Below are 17047 nucleotides of genomic sequence, written 5' to 3'. Positions count from 1 at the left end.
AGGTCGGCCAGGCAACCGGCTCGCCAGTGTCCTTGTCTTTTTGGCCAGCCATACCTCCAACCCATGGGGCCGGTGGATGGCAGGCGTCCAGCGGCGCTGAGTGTCCGGCAGCGCTGCTCGTTTGCAGGAGGAGTGCTCCGTGCAGGCGGTGGCACGCTCCCTGGTGGTCTAGTGGTTAGGATTCGCTCTCACCGCCGCGGCCGGGGTTCGATTCCCGGTCAGGGAAGCCTTTCTTCTTCCTTTCCCACTCTCACTTGCCTTCTTCACTGCCCTTCCACTTCCCCTCCTGCCTCCACCACACAACTCCACCCACCCCCTTTTGCCCTCCCTTACAACCTCTGCGCACTGACCCTTCCTCCTGCAACATCACTGCTTGGCTGCTTGTTCCCCTGCCTTGTACCCCACCCTGTGTGGTGAGCTGGGTGGAAACGCAGCCAGCTACTCCCTCCCTGGCCGTAAACCTCCCCCAAAGAGGTGCTGCTTGACTTGGCTCAGGGGCAGAGGCCAGGCACTTGTTCTTTGTCCAGCCATACCTTCAACTATGGGACTGCTGAATGCTAGGTGTCCAGCGGTGGGAGGAATGTCTAGTAGAGCTTCTGGGCTACAAAAGGGATGTGATCCCTGGTGGCCTAGTGGTTAGGGTTCTGTACTCTGACTGTGGTGGTTGGGGTTTAATTCCCAGCTAGGAAAACCTGGCTCCACCAACTTTTACTGCCCTTCCATTTTCCAACATACTCCCCTTGTTTTTTGGGACAGGGGCTGGCTAGCTTATTTCTCCAGCACCTCAGCACACACCCCCTCTGTGCACTGACCCTTCCTCCTGCAGCACTGCTTGGCTACTTCACCCCACCCTGCCACCTTCAGCTTCTTCCCTCTGCCTTTCTCTTTCTTAGCCAACACCCCCTTTCCTGATCTTGACACTCTGAGTCATCCACCTGCCTTCCTTCTTACTGATCTTTCTCCACTCCCTTTCTCCAGCCTCAGCCCATCACAATCTCCAAACCCAGTCTTCCAATCCACCACTCACTCACCCCACACTCCACCACTGGCCCATCCACTGCCTGCCTCTCTCCCTTTCCCTCCTGATCTTACCCTCCCTGCCTCCTTCCCTCCTGTGTTGCATCACTCCCTCTGTCTTTCACTCCCTCACTAGCTCCCTTCCTCTGTCCCTCTGTCCTGCTCTCCTTCCTTTCTTACCACCCTCAAGGACTCCCTCACCTCACTCACCTGCTTGTTTACTTGCATATCCCCTTCCCCCTGAGCCACTTACTACCCCCCACAACCCCCAAAACACTAAGCTCAGGCATTCTTCCCTCTGGCTCATTTGATCACCTGCTCACTCCAACATCTACCAAGATTTCCTCACCCATCTCTCTCCCTTCCTGCACGTCAGCCCTTCTTCCCTCGCTCAGGCTGCCACTTGTGCACTCACTCAGTCACTCCCGGCTTCCCTCATTCAGCCCCCACTCCATTCCTTTGTGTCACATAAACTCAACTCTTCTGACCACTCATTCAGTCAGCTGCTCACTCTGTTCCATCTGCTGACCCAATTGTCTACTCCCTTGTTCTGCAGCTCACTCGCACCCCCTACCCAGCTGCCTACATGCTCACCCTCTTGCTCAGCAAGTCACTGTGTACACACATTCCTTCACCAAGCCACCCAGTCACACCCCCCTTCACCCTCCTCTTCATCCAAATACTCTCTAGATCCCTCTCATCTACCCAACCCCTTGCCCACTCCATCAATCTCTGCTTAACTCACACATCTCCCTACTCAACCTTCCACACCATTTGTCACTCACTCACACACTCAGTCATGTTCACTCATCACCAGCCTTCCTGTTCTCCCATTTACACACACACACACACACACACACACTCCTCCTCCCACACACAAACTTTCACCAGCATTTACATGGCGGCTCACATGTCCAACCCCATTCAGTCACCTACTCACAGACTCAACAACCCATTCACCGCATCCCCATTCACCCCATTATGTACCCGCCCATTCCCTCACTCTGACACTTCTGGATCCACTCATTTCCTTCCTCCCTCCCTCCCTCCCTGCCTGCCTCCCTTTCTTTCTCCCTCTCTCCCTGTCCCTCTTCTCCTTATTCCTCCCCCTCACTCAATGGTGTTATTTCTGGGATGGCTCCAGGACTCTTCCACAGAGCTGCTTTGGCCACACCTCCTGTGGCTACAGACACATTCCCAACAGTGAGTGGGGCCTATGCCCTCCAGTTCTCGCCCTTGCCTGGTCTGGTTGGCTATGTGGCACCAGTCATTGAAGTGGTTGGTACCTCCCTCTGGCCAGGCATCGAGTCCTGCCCTCCAGTCTTTCTCCACCCATGGCAGTGGGTTTGGTGGTCACCTGAGCTGAGCCAGTGTGGATGGAGATCTCTTGCTCCCCTCCATAAACCTCCCTCAAAGAAAGAGGCAGAAGAGGCATCAGGAGCCAGGTGGCTGCAGAGTAGACAAGGGGCAGCCAGCTAGAGGCAAAGGCAGGGAGATCAGCATGTGTGTCGCCGGGGGAATAAGCAACAGCCAAGCCAACACCAATAGGCTTGGTGACAGGAGCATGGGCTGGAGGACACTGGATGGTCATGGCCAAACTCTCAACCCCGTCTCCACATGGCCAGGAGGGAACAGAGGATGTGCTCCGTAGGATCTGTAGTGGGTTCCCACTCTGGTCTCAACCTTACCTCACAGCCCAGATCCATCTTGTGCGGCTGCCTCCCAGTCAAGTGCAGAGCTCAATGGGCTTGCCGCCCCAATTCCCTTTAGAGGGAAGCTGATGGGCAGCCAGGCTAGCGGTCAACCTGTTGGTTGGTGACAGTTGGACACAGGGCTCCCTGCCACCTGTGCGGAGGAGCCACTGTGCTTTACACGTGACTGTCAGGAGGCAGGGTGTTTCTCTTGGAGGTGGGTCATGAGGGTAAGCTCTCCAAGATGGCAGGTGTCCCATGAAGCTTGGGGCAAAGGTGACAATGAGGGTTAGATGAACAGGTAGAGTCCAGGTCCTGGGGAGGGGTGGGAGAACACGTGTGGGAAGTTGGGGGAAAGGGCTGGGGGTGGGGCTGGCAATCAACGGGGGTTCTACAGAAGTTCAGAGCATTCAAGCATGGGACCCTGAGCTCTGAGTGACTATGTTGGGCAGCTTGTGGGTGGAGACTAAGGTACCATGGGTCTAAGAAGGTAGGAGGAAGCCAGGTTGAGGAGACCAAGTGATTGTGAGTGGTCAGAAAAACAAGTGAGAGAAAGCCTGTGGGAGGAGATTGGGGTGGGAGGTGGAGGAATGGTGGTGGGTGCTGGGTGTGCCAAGGACTGAATGGAAGGAAGGAGAGGAGCAGCTTATAGCAAATGGGAGGAACTGGCTATGGTTCCAGTGAGATCAAGCCCCTCTGATCACAGAGGTCCACTGAGAGAGTCAGACAGACAGATGTGTGTGTGACAAAGAGAGAGAGAGAGAGAGAGAGAGAGAGAGAGAGGGAGGGAGGAAAGGAGGGAGGGAGGGAGGACAGGATTGGGAGAGTGAGGGGCCACATGGACCCCAACTCACACTCCTCACACACTGTAAGTTGTATACAGTGGTAGGCTAGTGGTAGACCAGGCTGGTGGACTGAAAGTTGAATCTTTTTTTTTCTTTTTGTCGGTTGTGGGGCTTGAACTCTGGGCTTGGGCACTATCCCTCAGCTCTTTAGCTCAAGGCAGCGCTCTACCACTTGAGGCACAGTGCCACCTCCAGTTTTCTAGTGGTTTATTGGAGATAAGAGTCCTATGAACTTTTCTGCCTGGGCAGGCTTTGAACCATGATCCTCAGATCTCAGCTTCCTGAGTAGCTAGAATTACAGGCGTGAGCCACCGGTGCCCAGCTGAATCCTTTCTTTTTTTGAGACAAAACCTGCAAGAGGTGAGTATATGTCTGAGAAGGTAATTAAGTGATGGCCAAGGAGCAGACACCAGGCAAGTGGTGAGCCTTGAGCCAGGCTGTGGATGATGGGAGATGAGGGGTTTGGGTGGGGTGAGGGTGGAGATGGTAGGTGTCAGCTGTGCTGCTGCGGGGATTCGAAGACATGCTGTGGCTGAGGGTGGCATAGGGGAGACAGCATATTCATGGGGCATGGTAGCCCTGGAAGTCCCGGGAGGTCCATGGGATGCACGGATGATAGTGGGGCATGTAGGAGAGCTGAGAACAGGTGTTGTGGCCATTGGAAAAGTGTACTTGTGGGCTGGTTAGTGGTTTGGAGAGAGGGTAGTAACGTTCAGGGGTAGGAGATGTCAGGAGGGGGGTTGATGGGGTGCCGGAGCAGGATGCAGGTACGGTGTGTATGTGTGTGTGTGTGTGTGAAATGGTATGGGGTGAAGGAGTGGTGGGCAAGGAAGGGAAAGGGAATATTTTTCTGTGTGTGTGTCTGTGTGTAGGCAGAGGACCAAAACATAAGGGGTAACATACTTCATGGGCTGGAAATTGAACCCAGGCCTCCTGTGTGGCAGGCAAAAATTCTACCACTGAACCACCCATGCATAGTCAACACAGCTTCTGGTCAAGGCACAGATGTGCTCCCAGGCTGGCAAGGGACAGTGGTTGCTTCCCTGCCCTCTGTGATCAATTGCTGGCTTCAAGTGTGCGTCAGGATCCACGATGGTACAGGGGGCCAGGCCATGGGCAAGTAGACAGAAAGGCTGGCTCCCAGGGGGGGGGCCGTGGGTGCCTACTGCTGCAGGGAGGGGGTGGGGTGGGCAGGAGTGCACTTTCCCTATCCTGTGCTATCCCTGCTGGACTGCCGATTGGGTTCAGCGTTGTATGTCCGTCAGGACACTGGACGTGCCGTGCCGTGTGCCATGTGTGGCTGAGCGCCACACTTTCCTTGGCTACCTGCATTCTCCAAAGTGTGGATGTCCTCCCCTGACAAAGCTCACCTGTCCAGTCCTCTCCTGTCCTGTCTGGTCCGACGTGCAGGTCAGGGGCATCATTTCCGGCACTGAGGCCCCCCTCCCCATGTTCGCTGCACTCCATACTCCTCTTACCCGAGCCATTGCTTCAGCTCATCACTCCTGCCCTCCCTGTTTTTCTTTGCCCTGCTCTGTCCTGTTCTGTTCTGCTCTGCTTTGCTTTGCTTTGTTCTGCTCTGCTCCCTACTCCACTTCCTGTGTGGTGATGGTGGTGGTGGTGGTCTGGCTATCATTGGTGAGCTATTGCCTGATTGTGCCTCATTGTGAGAGGTGTTGGCCAATTTGGGAAGAGAAAGACATCCCTCCTCTCCCCTCCTACCCCCCCCCCGCCCCACCCAGGCCCAACTCTGAGCCAAGCAGAGGAGGAGGAGGAGAACAGTTTCCCAGCAAGACACAGATAGCATCATCCTCAGCAGGGTGCTGAGAGAACAGAAGGGGTTGGGGAACATGGTAAGGAGACCTGAGCACTGATGACCAGGACTGGAGGTGGCATGGGGGAGGGGCTGCCCCTAGAGCCTCTGTGCAGAAATGTGTGGCTTTGGGGCAAGTGATTGCTCAGGCCCTCCTTCCAGAGACAGACAGAGAGTGGGGCAAGGGAGGGGCTGTTCTTTCCAGCTTTCTCTTTCTTCCTGCTCTCTTCCATCTGAATCGTGTCACTCATTTCCAGGGCGGGTCCTCCTTAATCCTCTCTGAAAGCATCCTCACAGAGGAACCCAGAAGTATGATTTACTTATCTCTTAGGCATAACTCTCCAATCAAATTGACAATATAGATGAATTATTGCCACACCCCTCTCATAACAGAAAGCTTGAAAAGCCACATGATACACTTGGAACTCAATTGCCTTGCATTTAAAGCAGTAACTATTGCTCTGATTTCCAATAGATGAAAGGCATTAATGAAATAACTTCAACTTCTTCTTCTTCTTCTTCTTCTTCCTCTTCTTCTTCTTCTTCTCCTTCTCCTCCCCTCCTCCCCTTCTCCTCCTTCTCCTCCTTCTCCTCCTGTGTTCAAATCTTTGCTGCAGCCACATCTGTTCAGGGAAGCTACATTCAGGGACCTTTTCAAGACTACTGGCTTGGCAGAGGCCTTCCCCACCCTTCCCTGCCAGCTGTGCCATGTCTGGCTTCTGACAACTACAAACTACATGGCTGTAATTTGGCTGAAACTCTGTGGCTTTAAGCCTATCGACCTGCTGTCTGAGTTCTGATTCCCTAGAAAGCCTAGAAAGTAGCCTGCAGCAGAAGGCCATGTGCTAGCACATGGATGAGTCTAATTCCAGGGAAAACACATGAAAGAGAATAGGAGGGGCTAAGAAAGAAATAGAACATATACAAGGGTGAGTATGTCCAAGTTGGCCTCAGATTTGCAACAAATGACTTGCTTAGTTACTTGGGATGTTCACATATCAAGCTTTTATGTTTCTCAATAGTGCATTTGCACTGTTAGATTATCCACTAAATTAAATTTACTCACTGGATTTATTATCTTCTTAACCCCTTTACACCATCATGCCTCTGCTGAGCAGGGGACCCAGGGCAGAGGTAGGTCAGGCCATACCCCCACATGTCAGGAAGAACATGGACCAGTACCTGATTCCACAGTTATAGGAGCCATGCAAGCCACGGCTGCAGTCACTCCAGCCAGAACAGTTCAGTGCATCTGCTCAGCATCACTTGATGGCCAGCAGCTGTAACCCAGCCCAATAGCTTTAGGACAATGTCCTCATCAATGGCCACAAAACACTGCATATTGAGCCTGAGAGTTCCTCTTCCAGATTCAGCAGCCCAAAACTAATTCAGCTCCAAACCCAGGACAGCTTCAAATAAATAGTTGTAAAAAGCCATGCTACAAAGCCCACACAGCCTGTGCCAAGCAAGTGCCACCCATATGCAAAGTCAACTGCCCGGTTATAGTAGGAGCCTCCTTCTTTGCTATGTATCTTTCCTTCTTGATTTCTCCTCTGATTTCTCAAGGATTGACATCTAATGTATCTGACATTGAGATTGAAATTATGTTCCTGAAGCTGCAGGCACTTTTTATTTTTATTTATTATTTTAAAGAGGCAGATTCTTGGAAATGTAGGGCAGAGGTGAACATGAGCTTCTGTGCGAGTCCCTTGATTATGAGAAAGGGAGACTGAGTGACTGGATTATGCAGGCCCATACTCTCCTTTTGGACCCACCGGGGAGTTGTGTCAGTGACGCCAGCTTAGAAAGTGAGGAGGGAGTGAGGGCAGAGACGGGCCGGGAATATGGTCCATAGGGGTTCCCTCCACAAAGAGGCAATGATAGGAGTGATGGGAAGACATGCATCCTCCTCACCCCAAATTCCATCAGGCAGTCAGGGGCTGGCCTTAAGAGGTTTCAGACAGAGTTTCAAGAGGGTCAAACACAGTTCTGCTAGAGAGAGGTTGATCGGTCCATTGTTCTTTGGGATATGTGCTTTCTGTTTGGCGTAGGATGGTAGGAACTGCACCAGGCAGATGGTAATTGAGAAATACACTCCTAAAAGCACAATTGAGAGGCTGTCCACAGCTGAAGCCTACCAAAGAAGCCAGGAAAGGCAATGCCTGCAGCCTGTGCTGGGAATAACAGTAAACATACTCCCAGCACAGGGTGGTAGCCTGGGAAACAAGCAGGAGTCCAGCAGGGCTGGATTTTCTACTTCGGCAATCCATTTGTCCCACGGAGAGGTGCAGCAGTTGAAGCAGCAGCTGGACAGGTGTGCAGAATCGTGTGTGCATCATTGAGGAGGCTGACAGTTGGGCTTGGAAGCCGAAGTGCATGCCACCTTCACCTCTGTGTAGATGACAGGGGAGCCCTAGTGGGGAAGGGCATGGGGGTGAGGTGCGGAGCTTATGGAACCACGTGGGAGGCCATGCAAGTCAGGATACTCACCTTATTTTCAGGGACCAGGGGTACAGAGGCCACTGTGGAAAGAAGAAGAGTATTCAGATGTGGAGACTGCCTGGAGCGCTCTGCCCCTGCACTGCTGCTAGGCCTCCCTGTTCCTTTAAGCCTCTTTCTGTCCAGCAAGCATTCCACCAGCACTGACCAGCCCTCTCCCCAATATCACCTCACACTTTGTTATATACTCTGAGCTGAGGACTCTCAAAAGAAGAAAATGACACTTTATCTTGTTAAGGGATTTGATTTTAGATTCATGTGTGGATATGGAGAGGCCTGGAAAGGGCTTTATAGACCACTGTGGACGGAGTCCTGAGTCTGCCTTTCCTTCCTTGGGCTGTGGAGCAAGTCTCTTAACTTCTCTTGCCTTGGTTACCTCATCTATATGATGATAGAAGTCAACATAGCATCTGCCTATAGGTTTGTTGTAAAGAATATATATATATATATGCACATATATGCATATATATCATCACAACAAATGTATCTTTAAAATTTTTTATTATCTTTAAGTAGTTGTACAAAGAAGTTTCCATTCTTGGAGCTGGGAAGGTGGCTCAGTGGAAGAGTGTTTGCCTTGCATGCATGAGGCCCTGGGTTTGATTACTCAGCACCACATAAGCAGAAAAAGCTGGAAGTGGTGCTATGGCTCAAGTGGTAGAGCGCTAGCCTTGAGCTGAAGAGCTGAGGGACAGCGCCCAGGCCCAGAGTTCTGGTCCCACGACTGACAAAAAAAGAAGTTACCATTCTACAAAACAGTATATAAATACAAAGTGTCTGATAATATTGTCACTCATTACCCCTACCCCACCCCTTCTCTCACTTAACAAATGCATCTTATACATGGATATGTATGTCATATGCTGTGTCTGTATAATTTTTATCATATATCATGCATTGAACAGTTGTACTATTTTTTCTCTCTCATCATATGCACGGATGCCACTGTGCATGTATATGCCATGGTGCATATCATAAATATATATGCACAAATATGCTACAGGTACAGTTGTTTTTTTTTTTTTCCGGTCAGTTGTGGGACTTGAACTCTGGGCCTGGGCACTGTCCTGAGCTCTTCAGCTCAAGGCAAGTACTCTACCAATTGAGCTACAGCGCCACTTCCATTTTCTGGTGGTTTATTGAAGATAAAAGTCTCATGGATTTTCCTGCCTGGGCTGGCTTTGAACCTCGATCCTCAGATCTCAGTCTCCTGAGTAGCTAGGATTACAGGCATGAGCCACAGGTATCTGGCAAGGTACAGTTCGTATCTGGCAAGGTACAGTTCTAAGGGATATAAACGCATGTGCGTGCGTGCCCGCAAACACACACACACACACACAGGGTATTTGTAGCCCTCAGAACTATACCTAGCACATAAGAATTGCTCATAGAATAGATGTTAGAAGTTAACTGTTAATGCTAAATTATCTTCACACTGGAGTAAAGCACGGCATTGCCTACTTTGGGCTGAGTGTTAAGGATTCCTGGAACTACACTGAGAATTTTAATTCTGGAGCTCATGTGTGTGTGTGTGTGTGTGTGTGTGTGTGTGATTTATGACTTCAGATGAATCATTGAAAGTCTCTTCATCAGTGTCCTCATCTGTAAAATAGGCATAGCAGTGTTTACCTCAAAAAGAGTTGTAAGTTTGAATGAGCTCCTAGGTATTAGAGAGGTGTTACAGAAAAAAAATGGGATGTGAACAACACAGTTCATTTAACTTTATAAAAAAGAAATCAAAACTTAGGAGAATGAACTAGCTAAAATTACCTGGTACTTCTTGAAAAGCAGATTTAGAAAGAAAACCCTGCCCTGAAGGATCCTGCCCCCCTTTCCTGCTCCTGGCCTTCTAGCTGGATTCCTCCTTGTGGTCCCTACAACATTTAGGACTGTTGACATAGACAGACTACCAACACAGAGCATCATCACAGCTGCTTAATACTGCCACTTTCACACCATTTCCACTTCTATGTGCTGTGTCATATTCACTATAACCCTCTGTGGGTTAGCTGGAATTATGCCCTCCCCCAAAGATATCTACATCCTAATCAAGGAACCTGTGAATAGGTAATCTTATATGGCTTTTCACATGTAAAGATTAGAGACTTGGGGATTCTGAATTATCCATGTGAGTTCAATATGAATCCTTAAATTCAGAGAACGTTTACTGGGAAGAACAGTTACAATGTTGTGACGCTGCTGGCTTTGATGGCTGGCCATCAACCTGAGCTTTGCAGGCTGACTAAACCTCATGGAAGCGAACACAAGCCAAGGGAAGTGGGCAGCCTCTGCAAGCTGAAGAAGCCAAGAAACACATGAACTCTACAGCTCTAGAAAGACATACTGCCCAGCCCATACCAAGAATGGCTTAGTGAGACTCATGTCAAACTTTCTACCTATAGAACCAGAAGACAGTTTGTATTAGGTTATCATACCAAGTTTATGGAAATTTGTCACCTCAGCAACCGAAAATAAATAAAAAGTAAAAAAGTCCTATTAGACTGAATGTGTCTTTATCCAAATTCATGTGTTGATGCTCAAACTCTCAGTGTTACAGTATTTTTAGAATTTGGGCCCTAGAGATAATTAGGTCATAGTGAGATTCATACTTTTTTGACATGAGAAAGATAATTTCTCTGCTGTATAAGCATAAAGCAAGAAGGTATCTTGTCAGGGCTGGGAGTGGGGTTCAAGTGGTAGAGCATTTGCCTGACAAATGTGAGGACTGGAGTTCAAATCCCAGTATCATTCAATAAGTCAATCAAGGAGACCCTTATCTGTCTGTAAACCAGGGAGAGAGCTCTCACTGACAATCTAGCATCTTGGTTTTGGATGTCTAGCTTCCAGAACTGTAAGTAGTAAATGCTTGTTCTTTAAGATGCATTGTGTAGTATTCTATCATAGCAGCTAAACTGACAGAGAGTGGGGAATGATACTCAAATTCCCCTTTTCAGACAAAGATGCTGCAACTGGGAGGGGTGAAAGGACTTCAGGTAATGGCCTTGCTACACAAGTGATACTAAGGCCGTCTGCAGAGAATAGAAAACACAATACTGCATGGGGGTTTTTGGGTCCAGTTGTGGGGCCTGAACTCTGGGCCTGGGCTCTTCAGCTCAAGGCTAGCGCTACCACTTGAGCCATAGCGCCACTTCTGGCTTTTTTTTTTTCTGCTTCTGTGGTGCTGAGGAATCGAACCCAGGGCCTCATGCATGCAAGGCAAGCACTCTACCACTGAGCCACCTTCCCAGCCTTTGCATGGGGGCTTTTGAATCACACAAGAAGCTCCAGGGACTTGGTGAGGGACAGCTCTATGCCTCACTGGCCAGGACCTGCTAAGGAGATAGAGACTGAGCTGAGTTGAGATGCAGCCAGATTAGAGACTTTTCTAGGTCTTACCTGCATACGGCCTTTCCTTGGTACACCGCCGTACTTCTGAGTAAACCACATCTCCTCCTAGAGAATTTACTTAGAAAGAAGTTGGAAGTTCAGAAGATGTTAAGGTACTTATGTTTTATTTTAGCTACTTCCTCCTCCCCCCACTGGTTTATTCTCTGGAAGGCCTAGGGCCCTCTGGGGCTGTGTGATGTCACTCCTCATCTTTTGCCACAATCATTTCTTACACCCACTCTATGGTCGCTGACAATCCAGAGGGCCCTTGGTCCTCACCATTGCTGTACACTGGTTGCAGTTCTACCCAGCCTGATACATTCGAGTAGGTGGGTTCTTGGGGTTCTGAGTCTGAAGGCCTCCTGTGAAACACAAAAATACTGATGCCTGACATAGTAGTTAGAGTGACTACATTCAGTTAGCGAGGTCTTTATTATAGAGTAGCTACCAAGCCTGAACAGATAGACAAGTAAATAACAAATGATCGATGAGTACTGTATTAGACTAATAATGTTTTTAGTTGTTATGGCTACCTATATGCAATAAGCACTGTCTGTGCTAATGCCTATTTTAGTTAGGCATTATATTTATATTTAGTTCCATGCTGTCACCATTTTACACATGAAAAACAAAAATTCTTTTTAAGAAAAGCTGTGTGTGTGTGTGTGTGTGTGTGTGTGTGTGTGTATGTGTGTGTGTGTGTGTGCTGGAACTAGGATTAAATCCAGAACCTGGGCATGCTCCCTAGTTTTGTTTGTTCAAGATCGGCATTCTACCACTTGAGCTACACCTCCACTTAGGGCCTTTTTTCTGGTTAATTGGTAATGAGACTCATGGACTTTCCTTCTCAGGCTGGCTTTGAACCACAATCCTCAGATCTCAGCCTGCTGAGTAACTAGGATTACAGGCATGAGCCATTGGTGCCTAAGAAAAGACTTTTAGATAACCTTAACTACAAAAAGGTAAGGTTCCAGACAAGAAAACCACATAACCAGAAAGAGGGAGAGCTAAGATTCAAACCAGGCTCTAACATCTCTCTACATCTCCAAGAGATGAGAGTCACAGAGAAACCAGTAACCAGAAAGGTTATGAGGAAACTCTTAGTGATCTGAATACTTCTATCCAAGGGTTCCCAAGGGTAGTTTGTGAGCCTTAAGTCAGCTTTCAAGATTCAAGATGGTGGCCACATCGTACTGGAAAAGTGACTTCTCTGTCTTGCCAAAGTGCATGACTCCATCTTCTTGGCTGTCATCCCAACTGGTTTTGACTGGCTTGGCCATGTCCAGAATTGTCCAGGGCATTGAAACAATATCATGTCAGGACACAGATGGATTCAGTGGCCACTTGGACAACCAAGCCAACAATGGTAAAACGGTGCAAGTTAGTAAGTGAAAATCAATGAACACTTGATATGATAAGAAGGACAATGTAGCTAAAAGAGGAAGTCCTGGGAACTGTCTTGAACTACCCCAAGGAAACTTGGGTACCATCCATTCAGCAATATATAATAGAAACTAGATTTTTTGTGACAACTGGATTCAGTTCCATTTTTCTCTCCTATGGAAATTGCATTAACTGTACAGAAATACTACCAAGGTCTTACCTGGTGGGGTCAGAGGCAGGCATTCTACCTGCAAAGGAAAACACAGAGGCATTAGATTCCAGAAAAGGATGTTTTCTCAGGGGGCACAGCTCGAGGACACTCAGATCACTACCAGATGCTATTACTGATGTCACAATCCTTTGTTATGCCCAAGGGAGGTTGTAGAAGGGACAAGAACTATGAAACTACTGACCTTGACCTCCAGGATGGTAGTAGTTACTATGTGAAAGGGGAGTAACAATGCACAAGCCTTTTTTTTTTTTTTTTTGTCAGTCATGGGGCCTGAACTCTGGGCCTGGGCACTGTCCTTCAGCTCTTCAGCTCAAGGCTAGTGCTCTAGCATTTGAGCTACAGTGCCACTTGCAGCTTTTTCTGCTTATGTAGTGCTGAGGAATCAAACCCAGGGCCTCATGCATGCAAGACAAGCATCTACCACTGAACTACCTTCCTAGCCCACAATCCACAGTCCTTTAACTTGGAGCATTAAAGGCAATGACCTTTGGTCAGAGTACTTTATATACATATATAAAAATACAATAATGAAGTCCATTAAAAAATGTTAAGTGATAGAACACTTGCTAGTAAGCACGAGGCCTTGAGAGATTTTTTCTAAAGTTTGATAAATTATACTTCAGGTTTTCTTTGATTTACATGTGTTTATTACTATGAAATTTAATATATATCATATGCAAATACATATCCATATTACTTTAAAATCACTAAACTGTTTTGTCTGAATCACTATTACTGATACATATATATATATATATATATATACTCATTTGTTCCTTATACTAATTTTCTAATAAACTCATTAGAAAAAGGAAAAATGTTAAAAAGTGGGGAAGGAGGATGGGAGAGAGTTATAAAGTGATTTTTTATCAAAGTACATTAAATGCATGTATGGAACTATCCCAATGGAATGCCTTTCTAAAATAATTATATGCTAATAAAAGAAAAGGGTTTAAAAGGGCAATAGGCCTTGAAAAACACACATGATTCAATAGCTGCAGGCAGGAATGTAGATTTAGAAATCAGTAAGTTTAGTTTTTGTTTTTACTGCTGTTTCTCAATCTTCCTCTTCCCATTTCTTGGGGTTTTGTATTAGGGAGATGAACTGTCATTCATGATGTTGGACAAATGACATCTCATTAGAGTATGTTTCCTCCAATCTTTCCCTCTGAGGGATCCAGAAGGAAAGGGAGGGGCTGTGAGACAGGAGAGGAGAAACTCCTGAGAGCTTGGGGGACAGGGGTGAATCATACAGTTAGCATAAGCTGAGGGAATGGAGATGGAAAAGGTGTGGATCAAGCCAAGGTGCTCTAGGGTGCTACCCACCTGCTTTTCTTGAGAGCCAACAATGGAACAGCAATGCGCCAGCAGCCAGGACCACCATGCTGAGCAACACCCCAGTGAGTCCTGCAGCCACAGAACCACTTCTGTCTCCCGTCAACCCTGAGGGGAAGACTCCATACATAAACCCAAGGGAGAAACTGTGGTCTTGAACTGCCCTGAGTCCTAAAGCTGAGTAGGGAAGGAGAGAAAAGGGGGGAGGAGAAGGGGGAAAGGCAGAGGGAGAGGTGTGTGTGTGTGTGTGTGTGTGTGTGTGTGTGTGACAGAGAGAAAGAGAGAGAGAAGCGGGGGAGGGGGAGAGGGGAGAGGAGAGAGACTAGTCTCAGCAGGAGCTGTGTGGCACAGTAAATGGCTCCTATCTGTGTGAAGAAGCTTGTCTGTATGTCTGAGAGTCAAGATGGATGGCAGCCAGGGAGAAGCAAGCATCTGATGAGCTCTAATCTCGGGGATGCTCTGTGCCATGTTTCCCATCCCCCAACATTACAGAAACACTTTACTACAACAGTATAGAGAGCTACTCGCTCTGTCTACTTGTCCCTGAGAACACTGTCCTGGATAAGCATGATGAAGATTACCAGTGTTCTTAAAGAAAATATGTGGTTCCTATCTGTGGCTTAGGCGTATTAGGAAACATACCTGTGACGAAAAGTGTCACCTTGTCACTCTGTTGAGCCCACAGGCGGTTATTGGCCTCACAGGAGTAGTTTCCAGAATGTTCTCTAGTCACAGAAAAGTTGAAGAATGCTCCTCCACCAAAAGGGGCTGAGCTATTCCCCAGGGTGATATTCTCATAATAAAACTGGTACAGGATGGGGGGCGAGCCGCTCAGGGCCTCGCAGAGAAGCTCCACCACGTCTCCCACCACAACTTGGGCCTTGGGTGCCCGGAGGGTGAGGACAGGGCGGGACACTGGAACTGAGAGAGAGAGAGAGAGATAAAAAGAGAAAACTTCAATGGTGGTTTCTGTTTCTAATGTATTTATAAGGAAGAAAAAAATACTACAAGCAAATGAAATAAGCTTTCAATCCTGGAAAATGGTTGAAAACACATATGATAGATAAAACGAATCTCTTTGACCTACAAAAACCTTTTCATATACAGCAATATTCAATAGAAGAGTTTAAAAAAGTATATATGAATCACTAAGAACTTCCAGTAGTCCATAAATATATAAAAGAAATTTCAACCCCATGATTAATTAAATAAGTATAAATGATCACAACTGTAAAATGTTATTCTTTTTCCTTTTCACCAGTTTGGCACTGGTTACACTGGTGAGGTTGTACATAAACTCCTAGGTGGGAATGCAAATTGAAGACACTTATATAATATAGTTATTTGATGATATATACCTAATTTATAAAAGATACAAACTTGGACTCCCCAAACCAACTCTTAATACCATATCCAACATAGTTGTACAGAGAACATGTTGTGGAGATGCAGCTTGGAATCTCAGCACTAAGAGAAGTCAATTCTGAACTCAAGTCACCTCTTGGATGCAGGGATGGCTGCAGCAATCAATTGAGTAGGTTGGGTTTGAGCTAGCACTCCACAAACACCTTGTTCATTTAACTTTGTCTCTATGACTTATGACACCCAGGGAATCAACCAAGAGGAGCCAATATTCCTACCCTGTATTTTGCTTTGTGTTATTTTGTATTTGCATCCAATGCATGGTCTCCTATTTCTGTTTTCCAGAGGCAGGAAGAATCAGCTTTTCCCTTTGCATACATCCCTTAGTTGAGGCTGCACACTCCATATTCCCTGTCTATAAAACTCATGGACTTCTAGGTCAAGAGATGACCAGGATTTTTCTATGTAGTGTGATTTTCCCACTTTGTGGATGAAGAAATAGAAGTCAATCTCGGCCCTCCTTACCTGTGCCTCTGCCTTTGAAGATCACCGAGTGTCTCTCCTTATATCTGTGCCTATAGCTAGTATTAATATACTTTTAAAATATGGTATGTAAGTAACAGTTATTTCCCAGTAATGGAGGATGTTTATGAGTAGAGGCTTACTAGGAGCCTGACAAGGAAGAGCCTGTTATTCAGAGAGCAGAACAACTACTATTTATACATTCTCTGGTTACTTTTTTATGTCATAATTTTCACATCAGAAAATAGTCTATCTCCTAAAAAAATTCTTCCTATTTTTTTTTTTATTGAGGAATTTTGATCAGAACTCAAAGTTGTTTGAATAATGCTACTGGGAAAGTCCAGGTTCCTGAAAAAGTTTAACAGGTAAGACCCTGCACTTCCAAGAAGAGGCTCTATAGCCAGGACTAAGCAGGATCTTCATTCCAGAAAGCAGCTCTGAGGAGCACCTCCGCTTCATTCTCAGCTGTTAGGAAGAAAAGACACCATCAATCTGCTGCTGCTGCTGCTACTAGCGGGCGGAGCCAACTCACCTATAACTTTGATGCTCACTGCCTCACTCTGCTGGGCTCCAGCAACATTACTGGCCTCACAAAAATAGTTTCCAGAATGTTCCTCAGTCAGAAAGAGGTTGAAGGATGCTCCTCCTCCAGAGAGGGCTGAGCTGTTTCCCAGGTTGACGTTCTCATGGTAAAATTGGTATTGGATTGGAGGTGAGCCTGTCAGCACCTCACAGTGAAGCTCCACCGTGTCCCCCACCACAGCCTGGGTCCTGGGCATCCTGAGTGTGAGACCAGGGTGGGACACCGGAACTAAGGGAGGAAAGACAGCCATCAGCTCCTTCTGTTTGAAGGTGTTTTTCCACACTAAAGACACTTCTAATGGGAAGTGTAGTTTGTAATATCTTGTGATACTATTTAGAATGCATCTATGATTTCTTCATAGAAATCTTGGGAAAGGAG

At 47.3% G+C, this 17047-nt stretch overlaps 1 protein-coding gene and 1 non-coding gene across 5 annotated transcripts in view; both read right to left on the bottom strand.

The window, feature by feature from the left end:
• Nucleotides 1–4456: 4456 nt before the first annotated feature.
• Nucleotides 4457–4527, bottom strand: Trnag-gcc. The gene has a single exon. It is a non-coding gene; the product is annotated as a tRNA-Gly (tRNA).
• Nucleotides 4528–7493: 2966 nt separating this feature from the next.
• LOC105996509 (Fc receptor-like protein 5) overlaps nt 7494–17047 on the bottom strand; it is a 29082-nt gene continuing 19528 nt past the window's right edge. For all 4 annotated transcript variants that reach the window (XM_013030613.1, XM_013030615.1, XM_013030614.1 and 1 more), the window contains 8 exons: nt 16619–16897; nt 14845–15123; nt 14194–14310; nt 12856–12883; nt 11532–11614; nt 11262–11330; nt 7857–7888; nt 7494–7779 (listed from right to left, as the gene is read on the bottom strand). In XM_013030613.1, the coding sequence (XP_012886067.1) occupies nt 7702–7779; nt 7857–7888; nt 11262–11330; nt 11532–11614; nt 12856–12883; nt 14194–14310; nt 14845–15123; nt 16619–16897 (965 nt within the window). In that variant the 3' untranslated portion in view covers nt 7494–7701. The remainder of the gene's footprint in view (nt 7780–7856; nt 7889–11261; nt 11331–11531; nt 11615–12855; nt 12884–14193; nt 14311–14844; nt 15124–16618; nt 16898–17047) is intronic.

This window comes from Dipodomys ordii, unplaced genomic scaffold, assembly GCF_000151885.1.
Source record: "Dipodomys ordii isolate 6190 unplaced genomic scaffold, Dord_2.0 Scaffold131, whole genome shotgun sequence".
In the NCBI taxonomy this organism is placed as follows: Eukaryota; Metazoa; Chordata; class Mammalia; order Rodentia; family Heteromyidae; genus Dipodomys; species Dipodomys ordii.
Note: the sequence above shows the minus strand (reverse complement) of the source record. Positions and strands in the feature narration are given on the sequence as shown.